The 19,865-nt window shown below is 44.7% G+C and overlaps 1 protein-coding gene across 2 annotated transcripts in view; it reads right to left on the reverse strand.

Moving 5' to 3' along the window:
- Positions 1-19,865, reverse strand: part of PKP3 (plakophilin 3) — a 139,346-nt gene that overhangs the window by 68,023 nt on the left and 51,458 nt on the right. Inside the window, exon 2 of one of the 2 annotated variants that reach the window (XM_063944741.1) lies at positions 11,343-11,508. In XM_063944741.1, coding sequence (XP_063800811.1) covers positions 11,343-11,508 — 166 coding nt within the window. Of the gene's footprint in view, positions 1-11,342; positions 12,188-19,865 lie in introns of those variants that run through there. The other variant, XM_063944740.1, reaches the window with a different exon arrangement.

Below are 19,865 nucleotides of genomic sequence, written 5' to 3' on the forward strand. Positions count from 1 at the left end.
GAACAAATGCTCCGACACATTGGTGAAAATCTAAGTGCACCAGCACAGATGGAAGCGTATTACACCACCAAACGGTACTCTGCACATTATAAATACCTCCAGAGAATATTATATACTTTGTCATAGTGTATAGATTTGAAAGCTTAGGAGGACAATGACATACACAGTGATTTACACATTCACACTAATACATTAGTGACTTCCATACACACACCCAAACACGCCCACACACAGCAGCGTTTCAGACTTTGCCTCTGTTCACCAGGGAGTTTCCCAAAGAGCAAACTGGGTATACTGATAACAAGTGAATGATTTGTAGAGGCGGTGTAGAGGGAGGGAGACAAGAAACAAATGCAATTTAATGAAGTGTCAAAAGGTATTACTACATAAACGGTCTGGATCTGGTCTCTGAAGGGAAGATCAACTTATTAAATATCTCGTTTCCTGGAGAGGATTTTATGAAGAAGCAATTCAAAAACAAAAACATTAACAGGGAAAATTGTATCTGAAGTCAGTCAGATCTCAGTAAAGGTTTACCAGCCATCTACTCTCCATTGGCACAGCCTCTGTATGTGCTGAACCAGGGGCGTTTCTAGAGCGGAGGCGCCCCGTGCGCAGGCTCCGTCTGGGCCCCTCCTTTCTTGCTGGCATCACTGTAGCTCTGTGCACTAGGGGACCCTAGCGCTGTCCCAGAGTCTATAGCGCATGCACAGGTCTCTGGGAAAAGGGCACGGCGGCCATTTTCCTAGCGATTTTCCTACTGCTTATGCTGCATGGCAGGACTCCAGAGGGTTAGGATTGAAAGTAATGGGTGCAGGGTGTGCAATGTGGGCCCCCCTGGACCCCGGGGGCCCATGTGCACCCATTATAAATACGCCAGTGTGTGCTGAAGCAACAGTCATAAAATGCACCCTATCAATTCACTAGAACAAACCTCCCAACTGTCCTCGTTTACGAGGACAGACCAGAATTTAGCACCGATAGGTTAAATGTGCATGTGGCTTTGCGGGGGTGTAATTAGGGGAGGTTAGCCATGTAGGCACATTGACAGGGTATGTCCTGAGAGCACAGCAGGTCACTCTGTACTCTCTGGAGGGTGCATAACCTCATGGCCAAACTTACACTGTTCGGTCATGAGGCTTAATATTGCAGACCTCCTAACTTTTAAGCATGGAGAATTGGGACAAAGACCTGCACGAGGTCATGGGTCACAGAGACATGTCCAGGACATATGATGCTCAGGGACAACCCCTTCACTAAAGGCACCTAGGGTGTACCGTTCACCTCATGGTGGTGGTATGTGTTACAGCACAGTTTCACTGGTGATCTGCTGTGCTATGCCAGCCCAATTGGAGCTAGGCTGAACTGATCTGGAACTGTGCTACCTACATTGGGACAGTTGTGACGTATGAATTGGCTCAGCCCCCGAATTGCCCGCCTACATAACAGGTACACTTTATCGCCTAATACTTGGTATACAACGCAGCACTCCTAGGCAGACCCCACACCAAGCAAAACCAAGTTAGTTTAATACTGTAGAAAATAAGGATAAAAGGAATAATAGTAGGAGTAAAAAAATAAAAAATATAAATAAATAATGAGGCCACGGCTGATAGCTTGTGCAGAAGACACGGATCTAGAAAACCATTTCTATACAGTAAACTTGTAATTAAACAAAGCTAGTTGAGTTTATGAGGGAGTCTCATTTTCAGGTGCATTTACCTTCACTAATTGTGATTTTTTATTACAGACCACTCACAAAATGAGTTATGTGACATCACTACTCTTCAACATGACTGCTATGTACTGTCCCCAAATATAAGGGTGTATTTCACATAGGTTCACGTCACTGTGTACCATTCAAACACATCAATACACTTTCTCCCTGCAATCTTCTCCTCCCCTCTACTGGCACAGAACAAAGGAAAACCCTGGGTCACCGGAGCTGAAGGCAGCATTTGCTAATTGGGAAATAGACCAGAAGCAACCTTGGAGTATAACACAACCACACCCTCCCACACAAGTATACACAGGTGGACTCTGCAGCTGACAAATATTTGCAAGTCCATACACAAATGAGCTGCATTACTTTGCAGCAAAGCGCCCACTAAATCAGAAAGACCAGAGCATTGTTATGAAGGTAGCCTTTGGGACTAATGTGATGTGGATCTGTCACCAATGTAAAAAGCTGCAGTGGACAGCTGCACTGGCATTGTATCAAATATATTTACATACATATCTGTTCTATTCACCACAGCGTATTGTGCTCTGCATGTCTTTACACTCAATGTATGTGTTGGAAAATTACACTATCCATGGTTTGCCACTGATGGTCAATGGTTTTGCCATCGATAGCACAGATCCAATGTTCCCCTGGTATCAGTGGCAGAGATGCGGCAAAGTTTCTTACCCCAATGCAGCACTCATATCTGCCCTTTCACATCGCTGTATTGCCACACCCCCTTCTCTGACCCAGAGTAGCGATGACCATTGGTTCAAACCATCAATGGCTTTCTACCATAAATGTAAAGTACTGATGTAGGGTGACCATAATATCCCTTTAATCTGGGACCCATGTGATTTATACAGGTTCTAGCCTGAATTTCACCTGGTTTTAGCCAGCCACAGAACCTGTGTAAATCATAGGTGTCCCAGCTTAAAGGGATATTATGGTCACCCCAATTCTGATGGCACCATCGATGCAGACCATTCGATGCCCCCCTTCCCCCCCCCCACCAACACATACACACACTCCTGGTGAGATCCCAGAGAGCACGTCAACATGACCCCACTGCTCAATGCCATCGATGGTGAATATCCGATGTTAGAATAGTGAGAACAGTCAGCATGGTCACACCTAATTATAAAGTAGACTCCACATTCAACCACCCAGCAGACTGTATGGAAAAGAAGAGCTAATAAAACAGCTAACCATTCATACTGTATCATGTTACCTTTGCACAGAAATATGGTCAGAATTGTGAAGTTTATATCCTGTACCCAAAACCATTATTTTAATCTTGAAACCCATGAACACACCGTGTTACCATCATACAGAACAGTTCAGAGGTTCTGGGAAGATACATACTGTGTATGTGAAATATTGTATTAGCACTTGTCATTTTCCCGCCCAAATCTGGTCTAGCAGCCACCTCTGCTATTACAGTGCATAAAACAAATAGCTTGAGGTGAATCAGCGTTATACATTGCAAATAACTAGGACTCCACCCTCCCTTCTGATTGCACCGACTCGCATAAAAATCAGTAGCATTATACTGTATTTCCTGTCTGCTTCCACTGCTACAGGCTTTCCAACATCAAAGTTCAAAGTCCAACTATGATCTGGGACTGTGAATATAGCAGACCTGTTGGGTTAAATTGATAGCCATCAGTAATGTTATGGTATAGTACAAGCAGTTTGTGCTAATGGCTGTGAATTATCCTCTTCAACTTATGTTATGGATAGATCTGTCTTAAGTTCTGCTAAAGTCCACTATATGGCATAATCATTGTATAAAGCAGAGGTTCTCAAACTGTGTGCCGTGGGACCCCGGTGTGCTTCAGGACACTTTCAGGGGTGTCCTGGGTTGGTGGTCCAATACCAATTAAAATTATTTAAGGTCAATGTAAAGGGCAAAACCAGTGCTGGTCGCTGCTAATCATAAAATATGTGGACAGCGTGATTCAAAAGAGTTTGGGAACCACTGGTATAAGGTATTTGTACAGGTGATATTTGTACCTTAAATGTTGTCTGTGTTTGCATAATTTTACTCATTAAGATTACAGGGGGAAATCTACATCCGAAGTAACCCCCCCCCCCCCCCCCCCCCTCCCCATTCCCGTCTTCCCTTAGCACATATTGTGGGAGATATGTTAAGCAGTTTAAAGAGTGGAGAAGTTGACAAGTTGCCCATAGCAATCCCAATTAACTTGTATTTGTCAAGTATATTATATTCAATAAACTAATAGGTAGAGGCTGATTGGTTGCTATGGACAATTTATCCATTTGTTCATTCTTTACACGGTTTGATATACAGAGCTATATTAACAATGGGGCGGATGGGACTACAGTTCCAGGCTCCCACATAAAATTAGGCCATCATTATGACAATGGCTAGCCACACGCGAGCCTTGGCCCCTTTTTTTTGTCACTGTGGGGGCTCTGTGAGCTGCTGTCCAGACCCCCAGTCCCTCTCTCCCGGTGAATAGATGCTGTGCGAATGTGCACAGCGTCTGTTCACTGCTTAGCAGAGCAGCGAGTGAGAGGGGGTACTCCCAACTCACCCCCCACCCAGGGGTGCAGGAAGGGCGGTACCGGTGGAGCTCGAGCGAACCTCCGCCTGGCCGCACGCAGCTGCAGCTGTCAGTCACTGACAGCTGAGAGCCTGAGCTGCGTCAGCTCTCTACCTCCCTCCCTCCTCACTACGTGACTTGCGTGTGACATCACACGCACGCGCGTCAGAAGGGTGGAGACTCGGCCATACTCAGAGGGACTGCGGAGACGGAGCAGCAGCATCGGCAGCAGCAGTCAGGAAGCAGGAGCGGGGCAGGTGAGTATGGTTTCTTTTTTTATTGTTTATCTTTAGTGTTTGTAAGCGGCGCTACAAACCAGGGGGCACAATTACTCTGGGCACAGCTACAGGGGGCACAGCTACTGGGTCCATAACTACAGGGGGCATGACTGTGGTCATGCCCCTTCCCTATTAAGCCACGCTCCTATTTTTTGCTGCACAGTATGTTTGACCTATGGGTGTGTGTGGGGAAGGGGGGGGGGGGTGACGCCAAAGGAAACTTCCACAAGGTCTAGAACCTTCCCTGGTGGCCACGCCCCCAATTCGGTACATGGGAGGGGGGCGCCGAAACCTACCTTGCTCCAGGCACCATGACACCTTGCTACACCTTTGCCCCCGCCTCCACGGGACACTGCAGCCCACAGGTGGGACAGTCCTGCCAATATCATGCCAGTTGGGATGTACTGTATGTGGCACTAGTCACGGCGCCTCCACTTCTCACAATAGGCCTGATCATTTTCAGCACCAGGCCCATCTGGCTCTTGATGCAGCCCAGGATACAACACTCCCGTTCTCTCATTCCCCCTTCCTGTGAATGTGGTGCAGAGATGTACAATTGTAAAACTACTAGAGATGTGCGGGTTCGGTTTTACTTGGATTTACTCGGGGCTCAAAACGGCACGGCTCATCTCTAAAAACTACAGTATGGCAGAAAATCAGTGTCTGCAAAGCTTAAAATGTGCTAGAGGCAAAGAGGACCCTGCGGAAGAATTCCACATATTTCTTCTCTCCGTTCCACACAACAGTCTAAGTACACTACAGGCCCTAATATTTCACAAGGTTTCAAAAACTTACCGCGTGCCATACAAGTCCTGCCTAACATTGCATATTGGCAAAGGAAACATTTCTGAAAAGCTCAGAACTTTTATTTATAAAACTATGTAAAGTATTATCGGAATCACCTATTGCGTTCCTCGGACTGTAGAGGCGTTATTGTTACAACGTCCTCTACTTTTTTTTTACCTTTACTTAAAATCTGAAGATGGATAAGTGCAGGGTAAAAGAACCAAAGGCACTAGAGAATTTATTCACTCTGGATCATCTATTAACTTTGCCGCAGGAAAACTAAACATCTGTTGCAATTGTAGTTCAGCAAACATTTTGAAACTCTTTATGAACTATTTTGGCTGTGGCTGGCTTTAAATCATTAAATAGAAAAAAAAAATACTTTTAAGATTAGTTTAAACAAGCACAATTGTGTTTGCTTTCCAAATCCTGTACATACATACATACATATATACAGTACATAGACCTACACATACCGGAGCCAGAAACGAACATAAAACCCCTTACAGGTAACCTAGAAAAACTTGACACATCATTTCTAATAACACAGGAGCGGATACAACGGTTGATTGTAGGAGGCAGGGATATAATTTTAGGATATATACATAAAAGATAGAGATTGATGAATGGAACCAGAGAAGGGTCATAAAGTTACAAAAGTGGGAAATTCTAAGCAGGCACTGGGGGCCCTTATATAACTTTGCAACGGGACCCACCAATGTAGAGTCAATACCCTGTGCACCCTAGACACCCCCATTCCATGAGTCTGTGCTGTCAACTAGGGATGGCCATCGACCAGCATGGTTTATAAATCGATAGTTTATGGCCAATGTCGAATACTTTTGCCATTGATTTGGGAAAATCAGATGATTTCCCGCTACAGATGGTACAAACCACCCGATGGCTCTTTTTTTTTTTTTTCTTTCAAAACAAGGTGCTGGGACACATAGCTCCTCCCTTGACACACCATGAAGCCCTGTCCTCGGGGGCTTCATGGGTGTCAGTATGCCACTGTATTGGGGCAACTGTCAGCAAGTCTGATTAGTAGGGAACATTTTTTAGCAAGTATCTTGTATGTCGGAGTCATATTGCCCCTGTACACTGAGCCTAGTTCACAGCCTTAAATTTAAGATTTTTAAACAGAACAAATATGGGAACGTCATTATCCTTCCAAAAAATCTCTACAACTTAACACCCTTAGGGGCCTACATAATAAGCAGAGAAAAGCCCTATCCTTACTAGGACTTCTCGCTATCATAGCCCCTGCCAGACAAGTGATTCACAACGCACTGGGAAGCCTATTTTACATGCACTGCATTCTTTAACTAGAATTTCTTCTATTATCACTGTCTCAAAATGGTGATATCAGCCTTATAGCATTTAAGTATAGAGGTGCTTCAACTGATGCATATTTAAAGAATAATCCCATTCCCGTTGTGCAGATGTGAGCTGGATGGGGTATACGGATGACAGCGCAACAAGCTATTGGCCAACAGTTAATAGGTCAACGTGCATCAGGTTGATAGGCCCAAATGGTCGACACTGTTTTTCATATGTTTTCGCAACATTTGCTTGATGTACTATCCACATGGACATCTATGGGAACAGTAACCTGTGGCGAGTGAAACGAGCATGCTAGGATCTGTGATTGTACTGATGGTGGTCACATACCATTAAATATACAAGATTTGGCAAAAAAAAATAAAAAATTATAATATTAATATATATATATATATATATATATATATATATATATATATATATATATATATATATATATATATATATATATTTTTTTTTTTTTTTTTTTTTTATATGTCGACCATGACATTGACAATCTATTATACCACATCCCTGGCTTGGCATTAGTCATCAATATGAGGCATTTGAAAACCTGTTTCATTGTCACAGTTTACCAAGATATTTTTTTTAGCTATGCCTAGTGATACAGTATTGCTGGGCCAGTCTTTACGGACGTCATAAGGAGGACTGGGGTGGAAGGGTTGTGGAGATGATGTAACTATTGCATAGGTTTGTTGGCACAGATAATCTTATGATTTGTACCATCGGACAACTTTTAGTAACACATTAGCAGCTTCTGCTACCTTACCTTTCAGCATTTCTTTGGTTTTATTTCCCATCAAAACAATTATGTCAATAAGACATACTTGTCCATTTTCTTTGCCCTTGGTTGGGCCGTAACTAAGGGGGGGGGGGGGGGGGGGCTAAGGGGGCATGCACCCCGAGTGCAGGATTTGAGAGGGTGCTGAGGAGTTACAGAGGAACAGGTTTTTGTTTTTTTTTAACCAGCAGTGCTGTGCCGCTCCCGTGAACCAGCAGATGGCTCCCGGGGTAGTGTCTCTGACCCACCTGTCTGCCCACAGCTGGCTCCAACACTGTTCAGGTGAGCTCCAGTACCTGGGATCCCTCCAATGTCAGCTACTGTCTTAAACTCTCTTCTTTGCCATTCAATGCTGTGACTAGCATGCAGTGAATCGTGCAAGCTACAGAAGTGAGCTGTTGGTGTTGTGTTTTTAAGCAGGCTATGGTCCCACCTGCCTGCCCAGCACCAACTGATAACAAGCTGCCGCCTACACACCATTAAGAGAACACACTATAGTGTAGTGAAGTAGTTCAGCGTGTAGGGGATGTAGTATAGTGATGTAGTGCAGTGGATATGGGAATGTAGTGCAGTGATATAATGCAATGTATGGGGACATACAGGATAGCATGTAGTGGAACATGCTGCTGGGGGGCATGTGATGCTTAGGGCATTTGGGGCACATAGGGGAATATTGTCCAATAGTGTCCCCTTCTTTTTCAAAATTTTTGATAATATGATTATTTTAGTCTGACAGTGTTTGACTTTGATTGCATGTTTTTTTTTTTTTTTTGGGGGTGGGGGAGGTGCGGCAAATTACCGCCTTGCCCCGGGTGACGAAAATCCTAGTTTCGGCCCTGCCCTTGGGTACAACTCACCTCTACTTTATACACAGCAACTGTTTTCACTGAGCAGTTGTGTCGTATCCAAGGTAAACAGGGAATTATTGCCCAGATGATACAGGTTGAGTATCCCATATCCAAATATTCCGAAATACGGAATATTCCGAAATACGGACTTTTTTGAGTGAGAGTAAGATAGTGAAATCTTTGTTTTTCGATGGCTCAATGTACCCGAACTTTGTTTAATACAGAAAGTTATTAATAATATTGTATTAAATGATCTTCAGGCTGTGTATAAGGTGTATAAGAAACAAATGAATTGTGTGAATGTAGACACACTTTGTTTAATGCATAAAGTTATAAAAAATATTGGCTAAAATGACCTTCAGGCTGTGTGTATAAGGTGTATATGAAACATAAATACATTCTGTGCTTAGATTTAGGTCCCATCACCATGATATCTCATTATGGTCTCTAATTATTCCAAAATACGGAAAAATCCGATATCCAAAATACCTTTGGTCCCAAGCATTTTGGATAAGGGATACTCAACCTGTATAAAGGCATTGGTGACGAACCCAGAACAATACATTAGTAGTAATGTAAATAGGAAAAGTTGCAAGAGGCCATGCGCGTCTCTCAATAGCCCAATGTCTGAAAATGGAAAACCTCCTTTAAGTTCAGAATAGTTTCTAGGTCCACTTATAAACAGTCCATTGTGTTAAAAGGATATGGGATTAAAACCTTGTAATGTTTTACCTAAATATGGGGTGTTAGTTCTCTATTTTACATGGGTCTATCTACAATGACTTATTATATTATGCAAATATGGTTAAGTCTTCTCCGCCTAGCCCCTTCCAAGTTCCTACTCATAATAAACAGGTCTATACACATAGCATCCAAAATTCAGCACCAAGGTGAAATGCATGTGCACTCCCTTCTCCCTCCACCCTATTACACACAGGTGACACAACAGCACAGTATTGTCATCCGGTGGGAGACACCGCTAACCCCTCCCTAAGCAGATAGCGGAGAGTCACAAGTCACCAGCAATTAAACTTCACATCACCCTGCAGGAATGTGCATCACCCAGTGTGGATGTGTAATGGGATGCTGGCTCTCCATTCAGAGGGGAAACAGGACTTAGCTTGCCAAGCACAAACTTCACTCCACCCAAACTCATAAAATATCTGAAAAGTGAGGCAGATCACAATTCTGAGACCACCAGTATGTAGTCACACTTTATTCCTGATACACATAATCACAAACATGAAATACCCATTATTACCCGTCAACTAAGTCTCCTGGCTGGCACATCACACAATCTGTAGGCTCGGTGCAATGGTCTATATTTTGCAGGCCTTTAACTAAACAAGTATACATGTAAGCTCACTTTAGGCAACTTGTAGCCTCTTTTGGCTGCTATCCAACTACAATATCTAAAACGTGTATACAGCAACAGCTGATTATCCAGAGAGGAAGTCGTTTACAAAATTGGCTACATTATTATGACTTGAGAATTTGGTAGAGTCCATTAATAAATATCAGAATCACCAACTCGTCCTCTCATCTGCTAGGTACAATATTACAGACCAGGTACAATATTACAGAACGTGAGATTGTGGACTTTACACACACAGGTTGTTGTTAAACACTTGCATCATCCAGGATGGAGCCCAGTAAATCTCTGTACTGTTGATACTAATACTGTCCTGCCCAGTTTAAGGACTCCTCTACAATGTTCCATAGCTGCAGGTATGTCACATTCTCTTTCTGCATAGTCACAGGTGACTATGTGACATTGCTGAGCAGCCATTAACATATTTGTGCCAATAATGGACAAAGCCAAATGCAATGTGTGTAGCCAAACAGGACAACAGTTGACGGTCCAGTGTCAATTACTTAAAGCCAGATTAGGATTATATCAATTGTCAGCACCATCCAGTGGGCCGTAGGGTTGTTACAGGTCATTATATAGAGGGGGTGCAGCTACCCAATAAACAGAGAGAAATTTATTTTTTTGCAGTTACAATAATAATTTGCTGCATAAACCCCTCTTGATGCAACAAATGCTCTGTCATTAAACTTACCTGACAAACAAAAGTAATGTACCTTAAAACCAGTTTCTAGCAACAGAACCCTTTATTGCAGGGATGGGGAACCTTTGGCCCAACAGATGTTGTTGAACTACACATCCCAGCATGCTCTGCAACAGATTTAGCATGGCCAAATAGCAAAACTGAAGCAAGGCATGCTGGTATGTGTAGTTCAACAACAGCTGGCGGGCCAAAGGTTCCCCACCCCTGCTTTATTGCAAGGCTAAGTAGCATGAACAAGACCAGGTCTGACACTAACTGAGAAAGGAATGCAATAAAAAACATATCACACCCCATGGATCAGGGCAAATGAAATGACACACTAATAAAATCACAAGGTCTTGTTGCTGTATGAATGCCTGGGAATTTGCATGCAAAGAACACTTAATTACAGACTGAACCAACCGATTGATGTAACTTTAAACACACACACTGCCCTGTGAGTAATATAGATGGATTACGCAGAACATCCTGAAGTTCTAGAAGGACAATAGAAGACAATAAAGAAGGGAATGATTTGTTGCATGTTAAAAGCAAGGTTTCAAAACTTTAAAATAATTAGATTTTTTTTAAAAGGTTTTTACACAATGTACAGGACGCCCGGGCACAGAAACTAGTACCGCATAACAGAACTAGTGGCATGGATGCCTGAATATAATTAGTAAGCCAAATGGGACAATGAAAACATATCAGGGAAGTACAGGGCAGGGCTATTAACAGGTGTTGTGGCTTTCTCTTGTTCTATCATAGTAGAGGGAGTGCTATAGTAACTACAGGTTGTCAAGTCTAATGATTAGACAATCACAGGTTTAAAACTTAACTGTGTGAATGCCACGGTCCAGGAATAACTGCATACTGATATGTTTTGGACAGACTATGCATGCTGTACTAAATTCTGTGCCTGGGTGCTCTAACATACAGTCATATAGTTTTGGAACTTTCTTACCTCCATAAACGGAGTTGGCCCCTGATGACGTTTGCCCCTTTTGCATCATCCGTGCCCGGACCTGTTCCTGTACGCGGGCATTGCGCAGCTCTTGGCTCTCATCACGCAGTCTTCGGTCCAGTTGGGAGTCCGTGGGAAGTGCCAGGGATGTGATGTCCGTGTTTGGCTGCAGGGCCGACATAAGGAAGTGACTGTCCTGCATAGTCAAGGTTTGAGGGTGGAAGTTCATTCTTCCACAAAGTACGACTGTCTACACTCAGCGTCTGGCCTCACCTGCGGCTGTCCCACCTGAATATTATATGCCACTCTCCTCCACCTTTCTGAGGGGCCACTTTTATGTCTGCTTCCTGTAATTCTCTAAGCTCTAGAACTCTATTTGGATAATGCAGACTGTTCCTGCCTGTCACTGGCCTCCTCCACGCTCCCAGGCTGTATCTGCTTCCATGCCCCACCCTGTCATTACCTCAGCACTCCTACCTGTCCCTGCCTTTTCTGTACTCCACCTCCCTGGCCTAATGCACTTATACTGCTGTCTATCAACCCCTTCTTAGCTTCCCTGCTCTATAACAGGCTCTTTTCTCCTCATTCTCTATTGCATGGTTGTATAATACACCAGCGCCTGCCTCTCTCTGACTTCTGTCCTATTTTGTGAAAGATGTTTCACACCTGTATTACAATCCCTCACACCTGCTCCTACACTTTGCAGACACACAGATCTAAGCAACAGCTCCTTCTTCACAAGCCTGACTGTGCTCTCTCTCTTCCCTCTAACTTGCACACTGTTTGTCTATTTCACACCCCACTCGCTGAACTCCTTTACTCCTCTACAGGAATGTTACATCCCCCTGTCAGCGAGGAATCTTCCTCCCTTCCCCACTATTATAGTCGGCCTCTGGCTGCTGACAATATAGCTAGTCTTATATGTACCATAGCTTGACAGGGAAACAAATTGTTAGGCCCCAATTGCTGTGAAAACGGTTATACTCATTTAAACCTATAGAACATTTTGCTGCACAACATGATTCTTTATACAACCTGCCGAGAATCTCAATGCTGCGAGACACTGTAGAATTAGAGATTCTTTAATAAAATAACACAGTTATAATATAAACCCAAAATGATGACAAATACCCTAAGCATATTTTATAAGCTTATTATAATACATAAGCAATATTAATGTCTGCATAAACAGTATATTCTGGCATCAGCTTTCCTTAAATTAAGCATGAGTATATTGTAAGGCATGAAGCACCCCCTGCTGTAAGTTATTACATAAATCAGAAGTCCTGATTCATTTCTGTGTCCTGTATAAAAAAACCTGGCTTATTATATCCTATAGACCACAGGTCCCTAACCACAGTCGTCAAGCCACACTAAGGAGCATATTCAATTGTGCATTCATTTTTTAAAAACTCTGCGGTGCAGGGATTTTCTCGCAGTTGCTGGGTTTTTCCTATTCGATTGCAAAGGAAAAAATGAGCCGCTGTGATTTCTATAGGATTCTCTGCGTCTTTGAAGCCTGATTTTTCCTAAAATCGTTATTTTTAGGAAAACCTATCTGAGCTTGTTCTGGCACCCCTGTGGCCCCCACAGTGACTAAGTAATTGGAAGATTCCAATTAGATTAATTAATGCTTACTCACCTTCTGAAGTGGAGTCTTCTTCCTCCAGTCTCCTGTCAGGGTCCAGTCCTTTGCAGCAGCAGCATGATGTGTGAATGTGTGTGAGGGTGTCCGGTCTATAGATCTACACTAAAGAAGTCTACAGTCAATAGGTTGACCACTAATGGCCGACTTGCATTAGGTTGACAGGGTCAAAAGGTCGACGTATGGTCGGCACATTTTTTAAAAAATTTCTTTTAGGGATTTTTTACATTTTTACAACTTTTGCTGCATTTACTATCTATGTCCTAAACTATTACCTTTAGTAACCTTGTGGTGAGCGGGAGCAGTGCGAGCCACCGAGCTGGAAGCATGGCGAGCAAAGCGACGCATTTCATCAAATTGACTATCCATGTCACAAACTATCACCATTAGTAACCTTGTGGCGAGCGAAGCAAACCACCGCGCCCGAAGCGTGGCGAACGAACGCATTTACAGAAATTGGGGTAAAAAGTATTTAAAACCACAAAACAATTCCCACATTTTTTCTGTGTTGACCATGTCGACCTTTTGACCCTGCTGACCTTTTGACTGTTGACCTAATGACTGTCTACCTTTTTAATGTCTATTTTCTGTATCACACCCGTGTGTGAGACCCCTGTTAGGTGTATACCCCCTCCCATCCCCTACCCCTTGTATGCAGGTAGAATCTACCAGCAGCCACCTCCCTAGTGGAAAGATGGAGGGGAGATGACCGGAAGCCACAGAGACCACTGGAAATACCAGACCAGAAAGAATCTGACTTTATTTTAATCTTGTACCGCAGGGTTATCAAAGCAGAAAACCCTGCATGCATTGTTTTTAAATTGGATTGCCGTGGGTATCGGGAGCAGACATAACCGCGGTAATCCAATATTGGGCACATGGTATGCAAGTTTTTTTTGCAGTCAAAACTTTGTGCTTAATTGGATGCCAACATAATCCAGGTTTTAGGGCTAGCTATACTTGAGCACAGGTGGCTTAATTAGTACCTCAGTTATATTAATGTAACCATCTATGCGCAAGCATGTATATCATACTTGCCTACTCCTCCGTATCGGCCAGGAGGCTCACGAAAATGGGGTGACCCTCCCAGCCCCCCAGAAGGGGATGCAAGTCTCCCGGCATCTCTGCCCAACCCCAGCCGATGATGCGATTCTTGCTGAATCACGTCATCCTAACCACACCCCCGGCTGTATGATACCGGTAATCTCAGGATTATATAGCGGGGGCATGGCTATGATGATGTGTCTGACCACCATGTCCCTGTACTGCCCCCCCCCCCCCCCCCTTGCTTTGACTACCCACCCCCATGTGACACATCACCCCCCGCATGGCCCTCCCCTGGCTTATCCGTCCTGGCTGCTCCCTCCCGGAGACAGCGTCCAGTAAGTCGGCAAGTATGATGTATATCCTTAAAACTGAATTGTTAGTGTTCCTTCAGGACTGAGGTCGGGAAACACTGCAATAGACCATCTCTACTGTAGACAGACACCTGCATGATATTCTAGAATACGTACACCGTAACATCACTGCACGTCTTGAAATCCCTAACATGCCACAGTACTGCTCATAGCTGAACTATTGGGCATGCAGTCATATTGTTGACACTGTCAATGTTGACAGGAACAATGTCCACAGTCCATTTTCGTGTCAGGATTAGACTGCGGTTAGGTTTAGGGCAGGAAAAACTACAAACGCTATGCCCATATGCTGGCTGTCAACATTGTAAATGTCAACATTTGTCATGTCAACGGAACCTCCACGTCGGCATTGTAATGTCGACGTGTTTTGCCATACCCGTATTATTGCAAGGCTGCAAGTAGTACAACAGTTAGAACAAAACATTAATGCTTAGGGCCGGATTCAATCAGCCGTGCTAACTAACCGTGGGCTAATTGGTATGCCAGGGCTTATTCTATTACAGCCCGCGGCAGCCTGTGATAAAGCCGCAGGCTGCACTTAGGGAGACATGTACTAAGAAGTGATAAAAGTGGAGAAATGAGCCAGTGGAGAAGTTGCCCATGGCAACCAATCAGCACTGACGTAACATTTATAATTTGTATACTATAAACATATACAGAGCACCTCATTGGTTGCCATGGGCAGCTTCTCCACTGGCTCACTTCTCCACTTTTATCACTGCTTAGTACATGTCCCCCTTAATTCTGAATCCTGTTCGAGCCTGAGGGAGATAACTGCCCTTATCATGGGTGCTACAAATACATTAACACATAGCTCTGGGTACTTATGCCAAAACCTATGGGTTTATCGCGCGCTAGCGGCAAATTTACTACTCTGCGAGAAAAAGGGTCTGTGATTGAGGGGCTCAGTGGAAAAGAGGCACCTGCCACATCTACATGGATTTTGAGTTTTTGCTGCCATCAAGTAGTTTCTGTCATCTAGGGGTCTATTTACTAAGCCTTGGATGGAGATAAAGTCGCTGGAGATAAAGTACCAGCTAGGGAGGCCAATCCAGGGATCGGGATCGGCGGGATCCCGGGATTTGGGCCCAAAAATGCCGGGATTTGAATCCCGGGATTGGAGCCTCCAATCCCGGGATTCACGGGATTACATTGCGCATGTGCGGGAGGGTGGGTGTAAGTAATACTACTTACTATTAGGCGGGCGGCAGCCATGGACACACGCTGAACGCGGCGGCATTTCACATGTAGCGCCGGCCGCCAGCCAATCAGAGCTGGCGGACCGGCAAACAATCAGGGAAGCTGCCGCAGCAGCGGCAGCCAATCAGGAGCGACTGCTGCGGCCGCTTCCCTGATTGGCTGCCGGTCCGCCAGCTCTGGTTGGCTGGCGGCCGGCGCTTCATTTGAAATGCCGCTGCGTTCAGTGTGTCCATGGCTGCCGCCCACCTAACAGTAAGTAGTATTACTTACCAACCTTCCCTCCGTGTAGTGCTCTCTAGCAGCCTCCCTCCCGCACCGCTACCTACACCCTCCCTCCCGCACCGCTACCTACACCCTCCCTCCCGCACAGCTACCTACACCCTCCCTCCCGCACAGCTACCTACACCCTCCCTCCCGCACAGCTACCTACACCCTCCCGTGCAGCTACCTACACCTTCCCTCCAGCGCTGCTCCCTACACCCTTCTCCACTGCCCTTCACTGATCCCTACTGCAATCCCGGGACCCCGGGAATCCCGGGATTGAGCGTTTTTCAATCCCGAATCCCGGGATTGAAAAAACGGCCCGGGATTGGCCTCCCTAGTACCAGCCAATCGGCTCCTGTCATTTTTCAAACACAGCCTGTGGTATGGCAGTTAGGAGCCGATTGGCTGGTACTTTATCTCCAGCGACTTTATCTCAATCCAAGGCTTAGTACATAGACCCCCCTAGTGTCTACTCAACTGACTTCTAACATAGTGACATGTGCCTGTTTCTCACCAGCAGCAAAATACAAATCCCTGATATTATATTCCAAGGCGTACTGTCAGGGCGTTTTAAGAGAGCAAGGGTCCCGCGTGCAGCCGCATGATGTCACACGCGCCCACTGCGACGGGGTCAATGTCAGCGGCTGACTGCCTTCGCAGCCAGTGGGCTACCCTAAATCAGCTATGCGATCGCAATTGTATTGCTGGCCACCAGCATGCGAGTGATAGCAGTTGCAGTTTTGCTATTTTAGCAAAACTGAAGCTGGATAAGGGGGGTAATTCCAAGTTGATCGCAGCAGGATTTTTTTTTTGCAGTTGGGCAAAACCATGTGCACTGCAGGAGGGGCAGATATAACATGTGCATGGAGAGATAGATTTGGGTGTGGGGAGTTCAATCTGCAATCTAAATTGCAGTGTAAAAATAAAGCAGCCAGTATTTACCCTGCACAGAAACAAAATAACCCACCCAAATCTAACTCTCACTGCAAATGTTATATCTGCCCCCCTGCAGTGCACATGGTTTTGCCCAACTGCTAAAAAATTTCCTGCTGCGATCAACTTGGAATTACCCCCAGGGCCCTAAGGGCCTTATTCAGGTTTGTTAGCAAACCAAAAAAGCAAGCAAGTGGGCAAAACCATGTACAGTAGCACTGCAGGTGGGGAGATGTAACATGTGCAGAGAGAGTTAGATTTGGGTGGGGTGTGTTCAAACTGAAACCCAAATTGCAGTGTAAAATTTAAGCAGCCCGTATTTACCCTGCACAGAAACAATATAACCCAAATCTAACTCTCTCTGCACAGGTTACATCTGCCCCACCTGCAGTGCACATGGGGGGTAATTCCAAGTTGATCGCAGCAGGACATTTTTTTAGCAGTTGGGCAAAACCATGTGCACTGCAAGGGAGGCAGATATAACATGTGCAGAAAGAGTTAGATTTGGGTGGGTTATTTTATTTCTGTGCAGGGTAAATACTGGCTGCTTTATTTTTACACTGCAAATTAGATTGCAGATTGAACACACCACACCCAAATCTAACTCTCTCTGCACGTTATATCTGTCTCCCCTGCAGTGCACATGGTTTTGCCCAACTGCTAAAAAAATTCCTGCTGCGATCAACTTGGAATTACCCCCATGGTTTTTCCCATTAGTGTGCTGTTTTGGTTTGCTAACAAACCTGAACAACCCCCTAAGTTTGGGAAACCCTAGTCTACGGGACAGTTCTCATAATTTAGGTTCTTCAAGACCCGGGTCCAACAGATTTTGGAAATGCACAAATGAAAGTTCTGGACTACTTGATGATTTACTATATATTCATTTTTTTCTGGATTTTATTAGTGTGTGATGGAGGTAAAATTACAGTGTGGGCGAGGTGGCGACTGGTTTAGAATTTAAGGAAAAGTACTAGTGATATATTGTTTTTATCCCAAATTATCTTTATTATTTGTACATTAAGTTCCCCATGAATTTTGGCTCATCTATTTTTCCAAATTGGTGTTTTATTGGGGAAGTGAAGAGAAACAGATTACGTTCCTCTACATTCTAAGTGACTAGGGGGTAAATTTACTAAGATGGGAGTTCTGTTTCAGATGGGATGTTGCCCATAGCAACCAATCAGATACCAGGTATGATCTTCTAGAAGGTGCTAGATCAGGGATGGGGAACCTTCAGCCCTCCAGCTGTTGTTAAACTACACATCCCAGCATGCCCTGCAACAGTTTTAGCATGGCCACATAGCAAAACTGTAGCAAGGCATACTGGTATGTGTAGTTCAACAACAGCTGGGGGGCCGAAGGTTCCCCACCCCTGTGCTAGATAAATGAGAAGTAGGATCTGGTTGGTTGCTATGGGTTACATCCCATCTGAAATAGAACTCCCATCTTAGTAAATTTACCCCTAGGAGTGTCCTGGAGCTGACTTTGAGTGAACCCCCTTTTTTTGGGATGAGTGAAGACAGCTCAGAATATAAATCATCCATAAAAGCTAATAGTGTGTAGTATTGTATCCCTATCACAAGTTCACTGAGAGAAGAATCCAGCAGGTGATTCAGGGGCAAAACACATTGGGGTCTCCAGTAAGCCTCAGTAATGCCGGGTTGCACCCAGGAATTGGAAACAGGTCCTTCCCGTGTGCGACCCAACATTGGACCCTTTCACATTGGCTTCACGATCCGGCAATATGAGTTGCCATCGTGGGAAAGGGGCGGGGGGAAGGGGGGGGGGGGGCGGAACCGGCATCAACGGCAGGTGCGGAGGCAGTGCTGGGAGATGAGATCTTTTCCACGCCGCCTCTGCCTATGCTGTGAACGGGTCCCGGGTCACATTGACAGGGCAACCCGTTCACACTGCACCTGAGCCCGTAATAACACGGGAATAACCTTTCTTTATCCTCTGGTTAAATTACTGGGTCAGGTGATCCGGGAATTCGTCAGTGACCCCTTTCACACTGCACAGCGACCCGCGACGACCCAGCAATATACTGGGTCGATACCGGGTTATTTGTTCGGTATGAAAGGGGTATATGTGGGCTGAAAGCTGTCTGTTGTTTACAGGTTCTCATTGTTATATACACATACCTAACTGAATATGTCTAATATCATATACAGGCTAAGCTTGTGATGATGAGTATTCAGCTAGGTTATGAGCGTAGGGAGATAACACTGCAGATCGCTAGCTTAGAGGCACAGACTTTTTACTTCCAGTGTATGTGCATTGTGTACACTTTTTATCAAAGTAAGTCTTCATATCTCGCTCATATAACATAGCCTATTTATATTTGTGTTGTACAGAGCTTTGTTAATGTATCATTTTAAGTTTGAACAATGCAAAGACTTTTGTCTCAGAAAAGAATGTTGTTGTTTTAAGTATAAGAATGTAGTCAGCTTTCACCGGCAAAGCAGAAATGTTATCAAAGGGTTTAACTTGTTTTGTTCAAATGAGTTGTAAATGGAATTTCAAAAGAGCACCTGTTCCCTGTACATAGTGGCGGAGAGCTATTACTAGGACTGGCCCAATATTCAGGATAGTGCAGCTTATATATTCACTACCAATTGGTGCCTAGTGAATATTAGCCAGTGTTGATGCTTAGTAGTAATGATGTTCCTCGGTGATGTCACAGTTGTTGAAGTATGGAGTTTGCTCCTGCTCTGTCTCCATATTATCCCATGAGGTGAAGCAATCACCTTTACCAAGATGGCCACCGTTTGGACTGTGCGGCGCCATCTTGCCACTGTGATAGCATGCCAGAGTGGAACATGAGTGTGCTCAACTTAGCTCAGTGACCCTGCAATACATCCCCGCTTTATCCTGTGTTATATTCTGGTATCACCGCTGTTATACCTGCACTGCTACCACATACATGACCGGCTGGCCCTCTTTATGGTACTGCTCATGCTCTGCTCCATCCAGGGCCAGACTGCCCATCTGGCACTTCTGGCAAATGCCTGAAGGGCTAGTGGGCCAGTCCGGTCCCACAGAAATCCGGGAAGGCCAATGGAG

The sequence above is a fragment of the Pseudophryne corroboree genome, chromosome 11 (genome assembly GCF_028390025.1).
Source record: "Pseudophryne corroboree isolate aPseCor3 chromosome 11, aPseCor3.hap2, whole genome shotgun sequence".
Classification (NCBI taxonomy): Eukaryota; Metazoa; Chordata; class Amphibia; order Anura; family Myobatrachidae; genus Pseudophryne; species Pseudophryne corroboree.